Here is a 14,200-nt window from a genome sequence, read left to right on the forward strand (position 1 = left end):
AGGGCTTCCCTGGTGGCACAGTGGTTGACAGTCCGCCTGCCGATGCAGGGGACACGGGTTCGTGCCCTGGTCCGGGAAGATCCCACATGCCACGGAGCGGCTGGGCCCGTGAGCCATGGCCGCTGAGCCTGTGCGTCCGGAGCCTGTGCTCCACAACAGTGAGAGACCCGCGTACAGCCAAAAAAAAAAAAAAAGAAACCTTCAGCTGACAGAGTCCTCAACACAAGTGAAGAGGGACATCCAGTGGCCAGTCCCACTGTAGTTTTTAGATAATCCCCAGGAAGTTAAAGTTGCTTTGAAAGTGGTTCTGGGATTTTGCATATATCTGCCGATCCCACAATACTTTGGCCCCATTATCTTTTGCTGCTGTACATTCATTCCACATATTGCTAGTAAAATCTCGATGATCTAATTTCATAGCAGCAAGGAAAGTTAGAGGAAGCAAGAGGTGCTGTTACAGAGAGACCTGAGAACCTTAAAATAAAAATACCTGGCAGATATTTACCTAGACATCTAGAGGAATATTTGAAATATGTTCTCAATGTGTAATGTGGAAATGAATGACACATGTTGAAATATAAGTGAGAATTTAGACTCTGGGCCACAAAAGTCAAAGATTTTTCCTCAGCTCAAAATGCCTAAGTCCTTTCAGACTTACTCTGATAGCAAAAGAAGTATCCCACTAACTACTTACTAACTTGCTTTACTATATTCAGATCATAAAACCACAGATTTCAAAGTAGATTTAATGAAAGTGGTCATGGATCATTAACTAGTTACCTCTCCAGTAGAAGCCATCTCACAACGCAGAATGGGGTCAGCGTCTCTCAACCGGGGCCAAGAAAACATTGGAGCCTGTCAAAAATAACAGGTAGGAAAAATATGTGAGAGAAGGGTATAAAAGGGATAAACGAGGATAACAATACTTAGTGAACCATCTCTCACAGGGTTCATCTAGGCTACAGCAGACATGTAAAACATTTCTTTGGTCCAAGCATTTGACTTGAAAAGTGGCTTTAAACCTCTGTTCCAGGAATTTCTTGAGCTTTGGGCCCAAAATTGGGTTAAATAATCACAAATTATTCCTGTAAATAGGGCCCCAGTGACTCGTCTAGGCCAGTGTTTCTAATCTGGCTTACACATATTCTTACTGGAGTGATTTCAAACGAAGTATGTTGGGCATTGGTCTCCCCAGACACAGAGTTCAAACACACTTTTTCCTTGGTAGGCTTCTGAAACATTCCTCTTCTTGTTCTGATTATTTGGACTTGCAACAAGCCACATTGCCAGAAATGTCTGTCTGCAAGCTGACTTCTGAGACATTAAACTGCTGTTGATACCTCTTGAAAAGCTTTGAAAAACATTCTGCTTGGGAACACTTTTGCCCAGAACTTTCATATGAACTAGAACATAGATAGCAGTGCTTCCTTTTCATTTATTTTACCAATGAAATTCACTAAGAATCAAATTCTTGTTTCTTGCATATATCCATTTATCTAGCCTAGACTATTCCTCTTTGATTCTGGTACCCCTCTAAGTCATCACGGGAATTCTAGCTTGGGGTCATTTCACTGGGTCATCCTAGTCAAGTTATCTAGCCTCTAGCCTCTCTCTATCTCATCTGTTGATATCCACCCACCTCACTAGGACTATATTAAGATTGACTTTGAATAAGTAATTTGACAAAAAAGTCAAGATTCATGCACAAGGATAACTAGGAAAGAAGTAAACTGAAAGATACAGTGTATTTCGAAAAATTCGTATCTACCCCTCAGTATTGTTATTAGTTGGAAATTGTTTCATACACATACGTGTGTGTATGTGTATGTGTGTGTGTGTATTCCTGTGGTTAAGAATAAAGAAACATGAATTTGAAATTCATATATAGAATTTCCAGTGGAAAAATACTTTTCGGGGCCTTCTTCTTATTGGTCTCAAACAGTAAAATCCTACGTACATATATTCCTACTGAAAGCTTTAACAATTTATGTTATGTCACAGCTTCCAGGAATAAAATGTTACCCTCCCCCAACATAAGAGGTGACATTCCATCCCAGTGCACTATAAAATCCAAGGCATCCTAAATTATTAACTTAAATAAGATTAATAAATATTTTTTGATTTATAGTTTCAACTTAAAACTTCCACTGTAAAAGTCAGAAGTCAGAGTCTCAGCTGTAACACAATTATGGTTGAGGTCATAGTACCCATAAGAATGGAAACCTGCGAAGGCATCCAAAGTATGTAAATGTCACATAAATATATTATACAATATAAATTAATGTTTTGTATGCTTTTTCTAAAAAATTCAAATATATTTACATAATATCTCACTAATCCTCATACTGTCCAGTGATGTAGTTAAAGGTCATTATTATAAATACTCTGTTCATGGGCATACTGAGGCAGCTAGAGGAACACAATGGATTTATTATTAAGTTCTTATTCAAAATATACATATATACAGGCATATCTTGCTTTATGATGCTTTGCTTTATTGCACTTCACAGATACTGCAATTTTTACAAATTGAAGGTTTGTAGCAACCCTACATTGAGCAAGTCTATTGGCACCATTTTTCCAACAGCATTTACTCACTTCATGTCTCTGTGTCACATTTTGGTAGTTCTCACAGTATTTCAAATTTTTTCATTATTATTATATTTGTTATGGTGATCTGCAATCGGTGACCATTGATGTTACTATTGCAAAAAGATTATGACTCAGATGATGATTAGTATTTTTCAGCAATAGTTTTTCATTAAGGTATGTACATTGTTTCTTTAGACATAATGCTATTGCACACATAACAAACTACAGTACAGTGTGAATATAACTTTTATATGCACAGGGAAGCCAAAAAAATTGTGTGGTGGTCTGGAACCGAACCCACAATATCTCCAAGGCATACCTGTATTTTAAGTTAGTGAACAAACCTTAAATTTTCCTGGTCACTCTTCATAAAGGTGCCATCAATTTCACTGCCCTCACAGTACCACTGTGAAAAAATTCTGCCACTAAAGAGAATAGGAACTAAGCCAAGGCAGTAAACATTTAACCAACACCACAAGGTAACACTTTTACAAGATTCATGCATTCCTGAAGTCTTGGCACAACTGAAGCCTTATCCCAAGAAGATATGTTCAGAATTTCTGTCTACCAACTAAACTGGCAGCATTATGCATCAGCTTCATAAATGTAGTTTACAAGTCACTCAGCTAGTTGGTTTTGAAGTTATGTAATTCTAAATATTATTTTAATTTTTGAAATGCACAATAGTACACATAAAGTTGCCTGTATAGCAACTGCATTGCTATACATTACAATATGCTATACATGCATTGCAATGCCATACATTGCATTGCAACTGCATTCAAAGCAAACATCATAAACCCCTAGTCTAGCACTTGAGTTACAAGGTTCAGAACATATGAAGATTATTTTTGATGAAAAATTATTCCTTTCATTTCTTTGGGACTTAAAAAATGACTAAGATTTTTGAAAATATTACCTTAATTGCAACATAGTCAGCAGGAATTATGGGATGCTCCAATGTTGGAAGGGGTTTCTCATCAATGTTCTCTCCAATCATCACCTTGGTGGCCACATCAATGAAGTCTACCCCAAGGGTCTTGGAAACAAAGGGGAAGGATCGAGAAGCTCTCAGGTTACACTCAATCACCTGGAGAGATAACAAAATTCAAAAGAAGAGAAAGGATGGTGAGAGACAATGACAATATTAATATGCTCCTGGACACTTTGGTTCCAGCTGTTACTGGGGCCCAGTCTTGCTTTGCCAGCCTCTTCCTTTTCTCCCCACTGCTTGACTTTTGCTAACTGGTTTCCTTTCCGTCAGTATCCTTGAACTCTGACTTTTTCCCATCCCCGTTCCACACTTCCATCCCCACACACTCTTGACAGATTTGTTTTAATGCAGAGTTCAGATAATGCCACAGTCCTACTAGAAAGCCTTCAGTGGATTTCTACTGGCCATGAGATTAATGTCTAGCCCTTGAAAGACTTCTATCCTCTTGCCTCAGTATACCCCTCTATGTTATCTTGTACCAAGTTTACCTTCCATGATTTCCCTGGAAAAATAATAAACTGAACTAGTCATCATCAGCTGGTCATTGATAAACTGAAATAGTCACTATATCCTAAAATGCGCCAAATTTCCCCATAGATATTGTATGTGTACTGTCCTTTCTATCTTCCTTTACTTGTCAAAATTCCAGCTATTCTTTAAGACCCAGCTCAAATTACAAAATCTTCCTTGAAATCTTTTATGATCCACCCTAAATCAGGCATATGACAGTCAAATACATGCTCATACACATATGCGCAGGCACACATACATACATACATACATACAGACAGACAGACACAAACACACACACACACACAAATAGATAGGCTCTCTCTGTTCTGTGCCTCCAATACCACTTTACTTGTACATTCCTTCTAGCAGCTATTCTAACTTATGTTATAGTTATCTATAAATTCATCTTCTTCCCAGTTCTCACTAAATCGTGGATCTCTGAGAGCAGAGACTGGGCTCTATACGTCTCTGTAGCCACCTTATGACTTTGCATAGTAGGTGAGGAATCAATATTGGTTACTGATTAGTTACATTAAATAAACTAAATTAACTAAGACTAACCTAGTTGACTTAACATTTTTTATTTTTTTGGTAAATGGTATCCAAAACAGCTTTCTTCTCTGAGAAAGGAGTAAAGTAAACTTCAGTACATGTAATTTATGACTATTCTACAGTAACCTGGACAGATTACTTTATGATAGTTACTGCATCCATCTATAGTGTACTGAAGCTGGAAGTCAGTGATCTTCTTTCCAGTGGATCAGAGTGCTTTTCAAAGCTGTGACTGACATATCAGTGCCACCAAGAGCCAGTGCCTTCAAACAAGGCAGGCATTATATGCTGTGCAACTCCCATACTCAGACATAATCAGCTGCAGGGGTCTCAGCTGCTCTGTGGCAGTGTTCACAGAGAAAAGTACCAGAGGGACACAAACCAACATGACATAACACAGCAGTGGTGTCCTCTCAAACGCCTTGGCATTTCTTACCAAGACATCATTTCCTTTGACAAGAAACTGGACGTTGAATGGGCCAGAGATGGCAAAAGCCTTTGCTATCTTCCAGGTAGCATCCTTCACCTAGATAAAAAGGACAATGATATCATGCTAAAGAACATTCCTCAGTTTAAAAACAAACCAACAAAAAAGATACAGCACCTTAAATTTAGATTTCTTTCATTTCTCTTTACAAAGAACTACATCTCCACTGATAATAATAATAGTAATAGTAATCATAGAAGCCATTCTTAGGCTTCTATTAACAAAGTAATATTTGTACCAAATGTACTAAATATTCACAACAGGATAGCAGGGAAAAGAATGAATAATCTTACAGGATTATCTTTCTGCCAAATGCATCTATCTACCTACAGTCATATACTCTGGTTTTACTTTGAGGGCTAAATGGAATCCTTTCAGTCTAGTTGCTTCAGCACCAAAACTGCAGTCCAAACTCTGTATGAATCTAAAGACCTACCTGCTGAGAAGTGCAGGCCCTAAAATTACATGGTACTGCAAAAAGACCAGAGAGATTTCTTTTCTTTTCTTTTCTTTTTCTTTTTTTTCTTTTTTTTTTTTTTGTGGTACGCGGGCCTCTCACTGCTGTGGCCTCTCCCACTGTGGAGCACAGGCCCCGGATGAGCAGGCTCAGCAGCCATGGCTCACGGACCCAGCCGCTCTGCGACACGTGGGATCCCCCCGGACCAGGGCACGAACCTGCATCCCCTGCATCGGCAGGCGGACTCTCAACCACTGCGCCACCAGGGAAGCCCCAGAGAGATTTCTTTTATGTGCTTTTCTTTTGCCCTAGACTGCAAGGGTAGATATTATGGTCAGAAGGAAACATGTTCCCTTGCAGGGAGGCTCTGCATGTCACATATAGGAATTCCTGTATCCAACCAGAGATAGAAGGTACTCAAGCAAAGAGAGAGCACTGACTGCTGGAACCAAGAGCTCCTCATTCATTACTCTTACAAGAGTGGTTCAGCAACTCAGTCAGTTATAAAAGGAAGCACAGTCCATGACACGATGAGCTCTGAGAGATTTGGAAAAATCTGAGTTCTTGAGGTCATTTATCCTGATATAAAAAATTGAAGCACATTTGAAATCCCAGGATAGTGTTCCTTTATGTTGCTGCTGTTACAAAGCATCCTGCTACTTTCACATTTTAGAACAAAGTAAGATCTTCAGAATTCAGTCCAATGTACAACTAGCCAGACAGGCCTGCCTAGATTCTGATGGAAGGATTATTGGAAAGTCTCACTAAAAAAGCTAAGCCTAACCTCATATACCAGAAGACTAAAGGAACATCCCCAAGTTACTTAAGATGACAGAGAGGGACCTCCAAGATGGTGGAAGAGTAAGACGCGGAGATCACCTTCCTCCCGACAAATACATCAGAAATACATCTACGTGTGGAACAACTCCTACAGAACACCTACTGAACGCTGACAGAAGACCTCAGACCTCCCAAAAGGCAAGAAACTCCCCACGTACCTGGGTAGGGCAAAAGAAAAAAGAAAAAAATAGAGACGAAAGAATAGGGACAGGACCTGCACTTTTGGGAGGGAGCTGTGAAGGAGGAAAAGTTTCCACACACTAGGAAGCCCCTTCGTGGGCGGAGACAGGGGATGGTGGAGGGGGGAAGCTTCAGAGCCACAGAGGAGAGAGCAGCAACAGGGTTACAGAGGGCAAAGTGGAGAGATTCCCACACAGAGGATCGGTGCCGACCAGCACTCACCAGCCCGAGAATATTGTCTGCTCACCCGCCGGGGCGGGCGGGGCTGGGAGCTGAGGCTCGGGCTTTGGAGGTCAGATCCCGGGGAGAGGACTGGGGTTGGCTGCGTGAACACAGCCTGAAGGGGGCTAGTGCACAACAGCTAGCCGGGAGGGAATCCGGGAAAAACTCTGGAACTGCCTAAGAGGCAAGAGACCATTGTTTCGGGGTGTGCAAGGAGAGGAGATTCAGAGCACCACTTAAACAAGCTCCAGAGATGGGCATGAGCCCCGGCTATCAGCAAGGATGCCAGAGACGCACATGAAACGCTGAGGCTGCTGCTGCAGCCAGCAAGAAGCCTGTGTGCAAGCACAGGTCACTAACTACACTTCCCCGGAAAGCTGTGCAGCCCGCCACTGCTAGGGTCCCGTGATGCACAGACAACTTCCCTGGGAGAACACACGATGCGCCTTAGGCTGTTGCAATGTCACGCTGGCCTCTGCTGCCCCAGGCTCACCCCGCACTCCGTACCCCTCCCTCCCGCTGGCCTGAGTGAGCCAGAGCCCACTAATTAGCTGCTACTTTAACCCCGTCCTCACTGAGTGATGAACAGAAGCCCTCAGGTGACCTACACACAGAGGTGGAGCCAAATACAAAGCTGAACCCCGGGAGCTGTGCGAACAAAGAAGAGAAAGGGGAATCTCTCCCAGCAGCCTCAGGAGCAGCGGATTAAATCTCCACAACCAACTTGATGTACCCTGCATCTTTGGAATATCTCCATAGACAATGAATCATCCCAAAATTGAGGCGGTGGACTCTGGGAACAACTGTAGAGTTGGGGTTTACTATATGTGACTGACTAGTTTTGGATTTATACGGTTAACTTAGTTTAGTTTTTAGCGCATGTTAACGCTGGTAGATTTGTTTATTGGTTTGGTTGCTCTCTGTTTTTTAAGTATTTTTTTAATTTAATAATTTTTAAAATTTTTATTTTAATAGCATTTTACTATTTTTATTTTTTTAATTTTTTTTATTTCTTTCCTTTTCTTCTCCCTTTTCTTCTGAGCTGTGTGCCTGACAGGGTTGTGGTGCTCTGGCTGGGTGTCAGGCCTGAGCCTCTGAGCTGGGAGAGCCAAGTTCAGGACATTGGCCTACCAGAGAGCTCCCAGCCCCACGTAATATCAAATGGCAAGAGCTCTCCCACAGATCTCTGTCTAAACACTAAGACCCAGCTCCACTCAATGACCAGCAAGCACCAGTGCTGAACACCCCATGCCAAACAACTAACAAGACAGGAACGCAACCCCAACCATTAGTAGAGAGGCTGCCTAAAATCATAATAAGGTCACAGACACCACAAAACACACCACCGGAAGGGGTCCTGCCCACCAGAAAGACAAGATACAGTCTCATCCACCAGAACACAGGCACCAGTCACCTCCACCAGGAAGCCCACACAACCCACTGAATCAAACTTACCCACTGGGGGCAGACACCAAAAACAATGGGAACTACAAACCTGCAGCCTGTGAAAAGGAGACCCCAAACACAGTAAATTTAGCAAAATGAGAGGACAAAGAAATACACAGCAGATGAAGAAGCAAGGTAAAAACACACAGACCAAACAAATGAAGAGGAACTGGCAATTTACCTGGAAAAGATTCCAGAATAATGATAGTAAAGATGATCCAAAATCATGGAAAGAGAATGGAGAAAATACAAGAAATGCTTAACAAGGAACTAGAAGAACTAAAGAGCAAACAAACAATGATGAACAGCACAATAAATGAAATTAAAAATTCTCTAAAAGGAATCAATAGCAGAATAACTGAGGCAGAAGAACGGATAAGTGACTTGGAAGATAAAATAGTGGAAATAACTACCACAGAGCAGAATAAAGAAAAAAGAATGAAAAAAATTGAGGACACTCTCACAGACCACTGGGACAACATTAAATGCACCAACATTTGAAGTATAGGGGTGCCAGAAGAAGAAGAGAAAAAAAAGGGACTGAGAAAATATTTGAAGAGATTACAATTCATAACTTCACTAGTATGGGAAAGGAAATAGTCAAAGAAGTCCAGGAAGCACAGAGAGTCCCATACAGGATAAATCTAAAGAGAAACATGCCAAGACGCATATTACTCAAACTGTTAAAAATTAAATACAAAGAAAAAATATTAAAAGCAGCAAGGGAAAAGCAACAAATAATATACAAGGTAATCCCCATAAGGTTAACAGCTGACCTTTCAGCAGAAACTCTGCAAGCCAAAAGGGAGTGGCAGGACATATTTAAAATGATGGAAGGGAAAAACTTACAACCAAGATTACTCTACCCATCAAGGATCTCATACAGATTCAACAGAGAAATTAAAACCTTTACAGATGAGGAAAGCTAAGAGAATACAGGACCACCAAACCAGCTTTACAACAAATGCTAAAGGAACTTCTCTAGGCAAGAAAAAAAAAAAGAAGGAAAAGACTTACAATAATAAACTCAAAACAACTAAGAAAATGGTAGTAGGAACATACATATCGATAATTAACTTAAATGTAAATAGATTAAATGTTCCAACCAAAAGACACAGACTGGCTGAATGGATACAAAAACAAGAGCTGTAAAAATGCTGTCCACAAAAGACCCACTTCAAACCTGGGAAACATACAGGCTGATAGTGAGGGGATGGAAAAAGATATTCCATGCAAATGGAAAACAAAAGACAGCCGGAGTAGCAATTCTCATATCAGACAAAACATACTTTAAAATGAAGACTATTACAAGAGACAAAGAAGGACACTACATAATGATCAAGGGATCAACCCAAGAAGAAGATATAACAATTGTAAATATTTATGCATACAACATAGGAGCACCTCAATACATAAGGCAAATACTAACAGCCATAAAAGGGGAAATCGACAGTAACACAATCATAGTAGGGGAATTTAACACCCCACTTTCACCAATGGACAGATCAACCAAAATAAAAATAAATAAGGAAATAGAAGCTTTAAATGATACAGTAAACAAGACAGACTTAATTGATATTTATAGGACATTCCATCTAAAAACAAAAGAATACACTTTCTTCTCAAGTGCTTATGGAACATTCTCCAAGATAGATCATATCATGGGTCACAAATGAAGCCTTGGTAAATTTAAGAAAATTGAAACCGTATCAAGTACCTTTTCTGACCACAACACTATGATACTAGATACAAATTACAGGAAAAATATCTGTAAAAAATACAAACACATGGAGCCTAAACAATATGTTACTAAATAACCAAGAGATCACTGAAGAAATCAAAGAGGAAATAAAAAAAATACTTAGAAACAAATGACAATGAAAACACGGTGGCCCAAAACCTACGGGATGCAGCAAAAGCAGTTCTAAGAGCGAAGTTTACAGTAATACAGTCCTACCTCAAGAAACAAGAAACATCTCAAATAAACAAACTAATCTTACACCTAAAGCAATTAGAGGAAGATGAACAGAAAAAACCCCAAAGTTAGCAGAAGGAAAGAAATCATAAAGATCAGATCAGAAATAAATGAAAAAGAAAAATGAAGGAAACGATAGCAAAGATTAATAAAACAAAAAGCTGGTTCTTTGAGAAGATAAACAAAATTAATAAACCATTCACCAGACTCATCAAGAAAAAAACAGAGAAGATTCAAATCAATAGAATTGGAAATGAAAAAGGAGAAGTAACAACTGATATTGCAGAAATACAAAGGCTCATGAGAGATTACTACAAGCAACTCTATGCCAATAAAATGGACAACCTGGAAGAAATGGACAAATTCTAGAAAGGTATAACCTTCCAAGACTGAACCAGGAAGAAATAGAAAATATGAACAGACCAATCACAAGAACTGAAATTTAAACTGTGATTAGAAATCTTCCAACAAACAAAAGCCCAGGACCAGATGGATTCACAGGCAAATTCTATCAAGCATTTAGAGAAGAGTTAACACCTATCCTTCTCAAACTCTTCCAAATTATGGCAGAGGAAGGAACACTCCCAAACTCATTTTATGAGGCCACCATCCCTCTGTTACCAAAATCAGACAAAGATGTTAAAAAAAAAAAAAACAGGCCAATAGACGCAAAAATCCTCAACAAAATACTAGCAAACAGAATCCAGCAGCACATTAAAAGGATCATAAATCATGATCAAGTGGGGTTTAGCCAAGGAATGCAAGGATTCTTCAATATATGCAAATCAATCAATGTGATACACCATATTAAAAAACTGAAGGAGAAAAACCATATGATAATCTCAATAGATGCAGAAAGAACTTTTGACAAAATTCAACACCCATTTATGATAAAAACTCCCCAGAAAGTAGGCATAGAGTGAACCTCCCTCAACAAAATAAAGGCCATGTATGACAAACCCACAGCCAACATCATTCTCAATGGTGAAAAACTGAAACCATTTCCTCTAAGATCAGGAACAAGACAAGGTTGCCCACTCTCACCGCTTTTATTCAACATAGTTTTAGAAGTTTTAACCATAGCAATCAGAGAGGAAAAAGAAATAAAAGGAATCCAAATCAGAAAAGAAGAAGTAAAACTGTCACTGCTTGCAAATGACATTATACTATACATAGAGAATCCTAAAGCTGCTACCAGAAAACTACTAGAGCTAATCAATGAATTTGGTAAAGTAGCAGGATCCAAAATTAATGCACAGAAATCTCTTGCATTCCTATACATGATGAAAAATGTGAAGGAGAAATTAAGGAAACACTCCCATTTAGCATTGCAACAAAAAGAATAAAATACCTAGGAATAAACCTACCTAAGGAGACAAAACACCTGTATGCAGAAAATTATGACACTGAGGAAAGAAATTAAAGATGATACAAACAGATGGAGAGATATACCATGTTCTTGGATTGGAAGAATCAACATTTTGAAAATGACTATACTACCCAAAGCAATCTACAGATCCAATGCAATCCCTATCAAACTACCAATGGCATTTTTCACAGAACTAGGACAGAAATTTCACAATTTGTATGGAAGCACAAAAGATCCCAAATAGCCAAAACAATCTTGAAGAAGAAACATGGTACTGGAGGAATCAGGCTCCCTGGCTTCAGAGTATACTACAAAGCTACAGTAATCAAGATAGTATGGTACTGGCACAAAAACAGAAATATAGATCAATTAGACAGGATAGAAAGCCCAGATATAAACCCACACACCTATGGTCAGCGTATCTTTGATAAAGGAGCAAAGAATATACAATGGAGAAAAGACAGCCTCTTCAATAAGTGGTGCTGGGAAAACTGGACAGCTACATGTAAAAGAATGAAATTAGAACACTCCCTAACACCATACACAAAAATAAGCTCAAAATGGATTAAAGACCTAAATGTAAGGACAGACACTATACACTCTTAGAGGAAAACATAGTCAGAACACTCTATGACATAAACAACAGCAAGATCCTTTTTGACCCACCTCCTAGGGAAATGGAAATAAAAAAAAAATAAACAAGTGGGACCTAATGAAACTTAATAGCTCTTGTACAGCCAAGGAAACCATAAACAAGATGAAAAGACAACCCTCAGAATGGGAGAAAATATTTGCAAACAAAGCAACTGACAAAGGATTAATCTCCAAAATATACAAGCAGCTCATGTAGCTCAATATTAAAAAAACAAACAACCCAATCCAAGAATGGGCAGAAGACCTAAATAGACATTTCTCCAAAGAAGACATACAGATGGCCAACAAACACATGAAAGGATGCTCAACATCACTAATCATTAGAGAAATGCAAATCAAAACTACAATGAGGTATCACCTCACACCAGTCAGAATGGCCATCATCAAAAATCTACAAATAATAAATGCTCGACAGGGTGTGGAGAAAAGGGAACCCTCTTGCACTGTTAGTGGGAATGTAAATTGACACAGCCACTATGGAGAACAGTATGTAGGTTCCTTAAAAAACTAAAAATGGAACTACCATATGACCCAGAAATCCCACTACTGGGCATATACTCTGAGAAAACCATAGTTCAAAAAGGGTCATGTACCACAACGTTCATTGCAGCTCTATTTACAATAGCCAGGACATGGAAGCAACCTAAGTGTCCATCGACAGATGAATGTATAAGGAATATGTGGCACATATATACAATGGAATATTACTCAGCTATTAAAAGAAATGAAATTGAGTTATTTGTAGTGAGGTGGATGTACCTACAGTCTTTAATACAGAGTGAAGTAAGTCAGAAAGAGAAAAACAAATACCGTATGCAAACACATATATATGGAATATAAAAAAAAAAAGTTCTTGAAGAACCTAGGGGCCAGACAGGAATAAAGACGCAGATGTAGAGAATGGACTTGAGGACACGGGGAAGGAGTAGGGTAAGCTGAGACGAAGTGAGATACACACTACCAAATATAAAATAGACAGCTAGTGAGAAGTAGCTGCATAGCACAGGGAGATCAGTTTGGTGCTTTGTGACCATCTAGAGGGGTGGGATAGGGAGGGTGGGAGGGAGATGCCAGAGGGAGGTGATATGGTGATATATGTATACGTACAGCTGATTCACTTTGTTATACAGCAGAGACTAACACAACAATGTAAAGCAATTATACTCCAATAAAGTTGTTAAAAAAATGTACGCAAATAAACATGTGTTGACTGATTAAAAAAAAAAAAAGAAAAAGACGACAGCCTCAAAGACAACACCTAGCATGCATATTGAGTACTGAGGCAGAGTCATCATTACTGGAAAGGTCTTTAAAGCAGTGGTTCCAAAAGAGGGTTTGAAAGAGACATATCATAAAGTACTGTTTGAGGTGAGTGTAAGGGCAGACAGTGAAAGCATAGGTTCTAGAAAGTTCTCACGTGACTGCTGCATACCTGCTTCTAACGGAGAAACATTGCTTTAGATGCTGCTCACCTGTAAGTGGCCCAAACATTAGACTCATCTGCAGCAGTAGTTATCCAAATGTGGTCCCCAGACCAGCAGCAATAGCATCACATGGGGACTTGATAAAAATACACATTCTGGGGGCCTGCTCAGAACTACAGATTTAGAAACTGGGGATGGAGTCCTGTAACCTGTATTTTAACAAGTCCCCCAGGTGGTTATGATGCATACAGTTAGAGAACCACTGCACTAGCATACAACCAAATGGGCTCTGAAGGGCAGTGAAGGAAATTGTCATCTTTAAAATACCTAGCAGACTCAGAGGAGGCAGTTCCCCTCAAAATTAAATTTTACCTGGGGCATGTCCTACTGCTACCTAGTTAAAAAAATATTTTTAATGGGCTTCCCTGGTGGCACAGTGGTTAAGAATCCGCCTGCAGGGGACACGGGTTTGAGCCCTGGTCCAGTAAGATCCCA

The 14,200-nt window shown here is 39.5% G+C and overlaps 1 protein-coding gene across 1 annotated transcript in view; it reads right to left on the bottom strand.

Moving 5' to 3' along the window:
• The window catches only part of CPS1 (carbamoyl-phosphate synthase 1), a 134,288-nt gene that overhangs the window by 14,567 nt on the left and 105,521 nt on the right, over window positions 1-14,200 (bottom strand). Inside the window, exons 31-33 of the mRNA XM_060106069.1 lie at window positions 5,088-5,177; window positions 3,512-3,682; window positions 781-855 (exon numbers count right to left, since the gene is read on the bottom strand). Coding sequence (XP_059962052.1) covers window positions 781-855; window positions 3,512-3,682; window positions 5,088-5,177 — 336 coding nt within the window. The remainder of the gene's footprint in view (window positions 1-780; window positions 856-3,511; window positions 3,683-5,087; window positions 5,178-14,200) is intronic.

Source organism: Mesoplodon densirostris, chromosome 8 (assembly GCF_025265405.1).
Source record: "Mesoplodon densirostris isolate mMesDen1 chromosome 8, mMesDen1 primary haplotype, whole genome shotgun sequence".
In the NCBI taxonomy this organism is placed as follows: domain Eukaryota; kingdom Metazoa; phylum Chordata; class Mammalia; order Artiodactyla; family Ziphiidae; genus Mesoplodon; species Mesoplodon densirostris.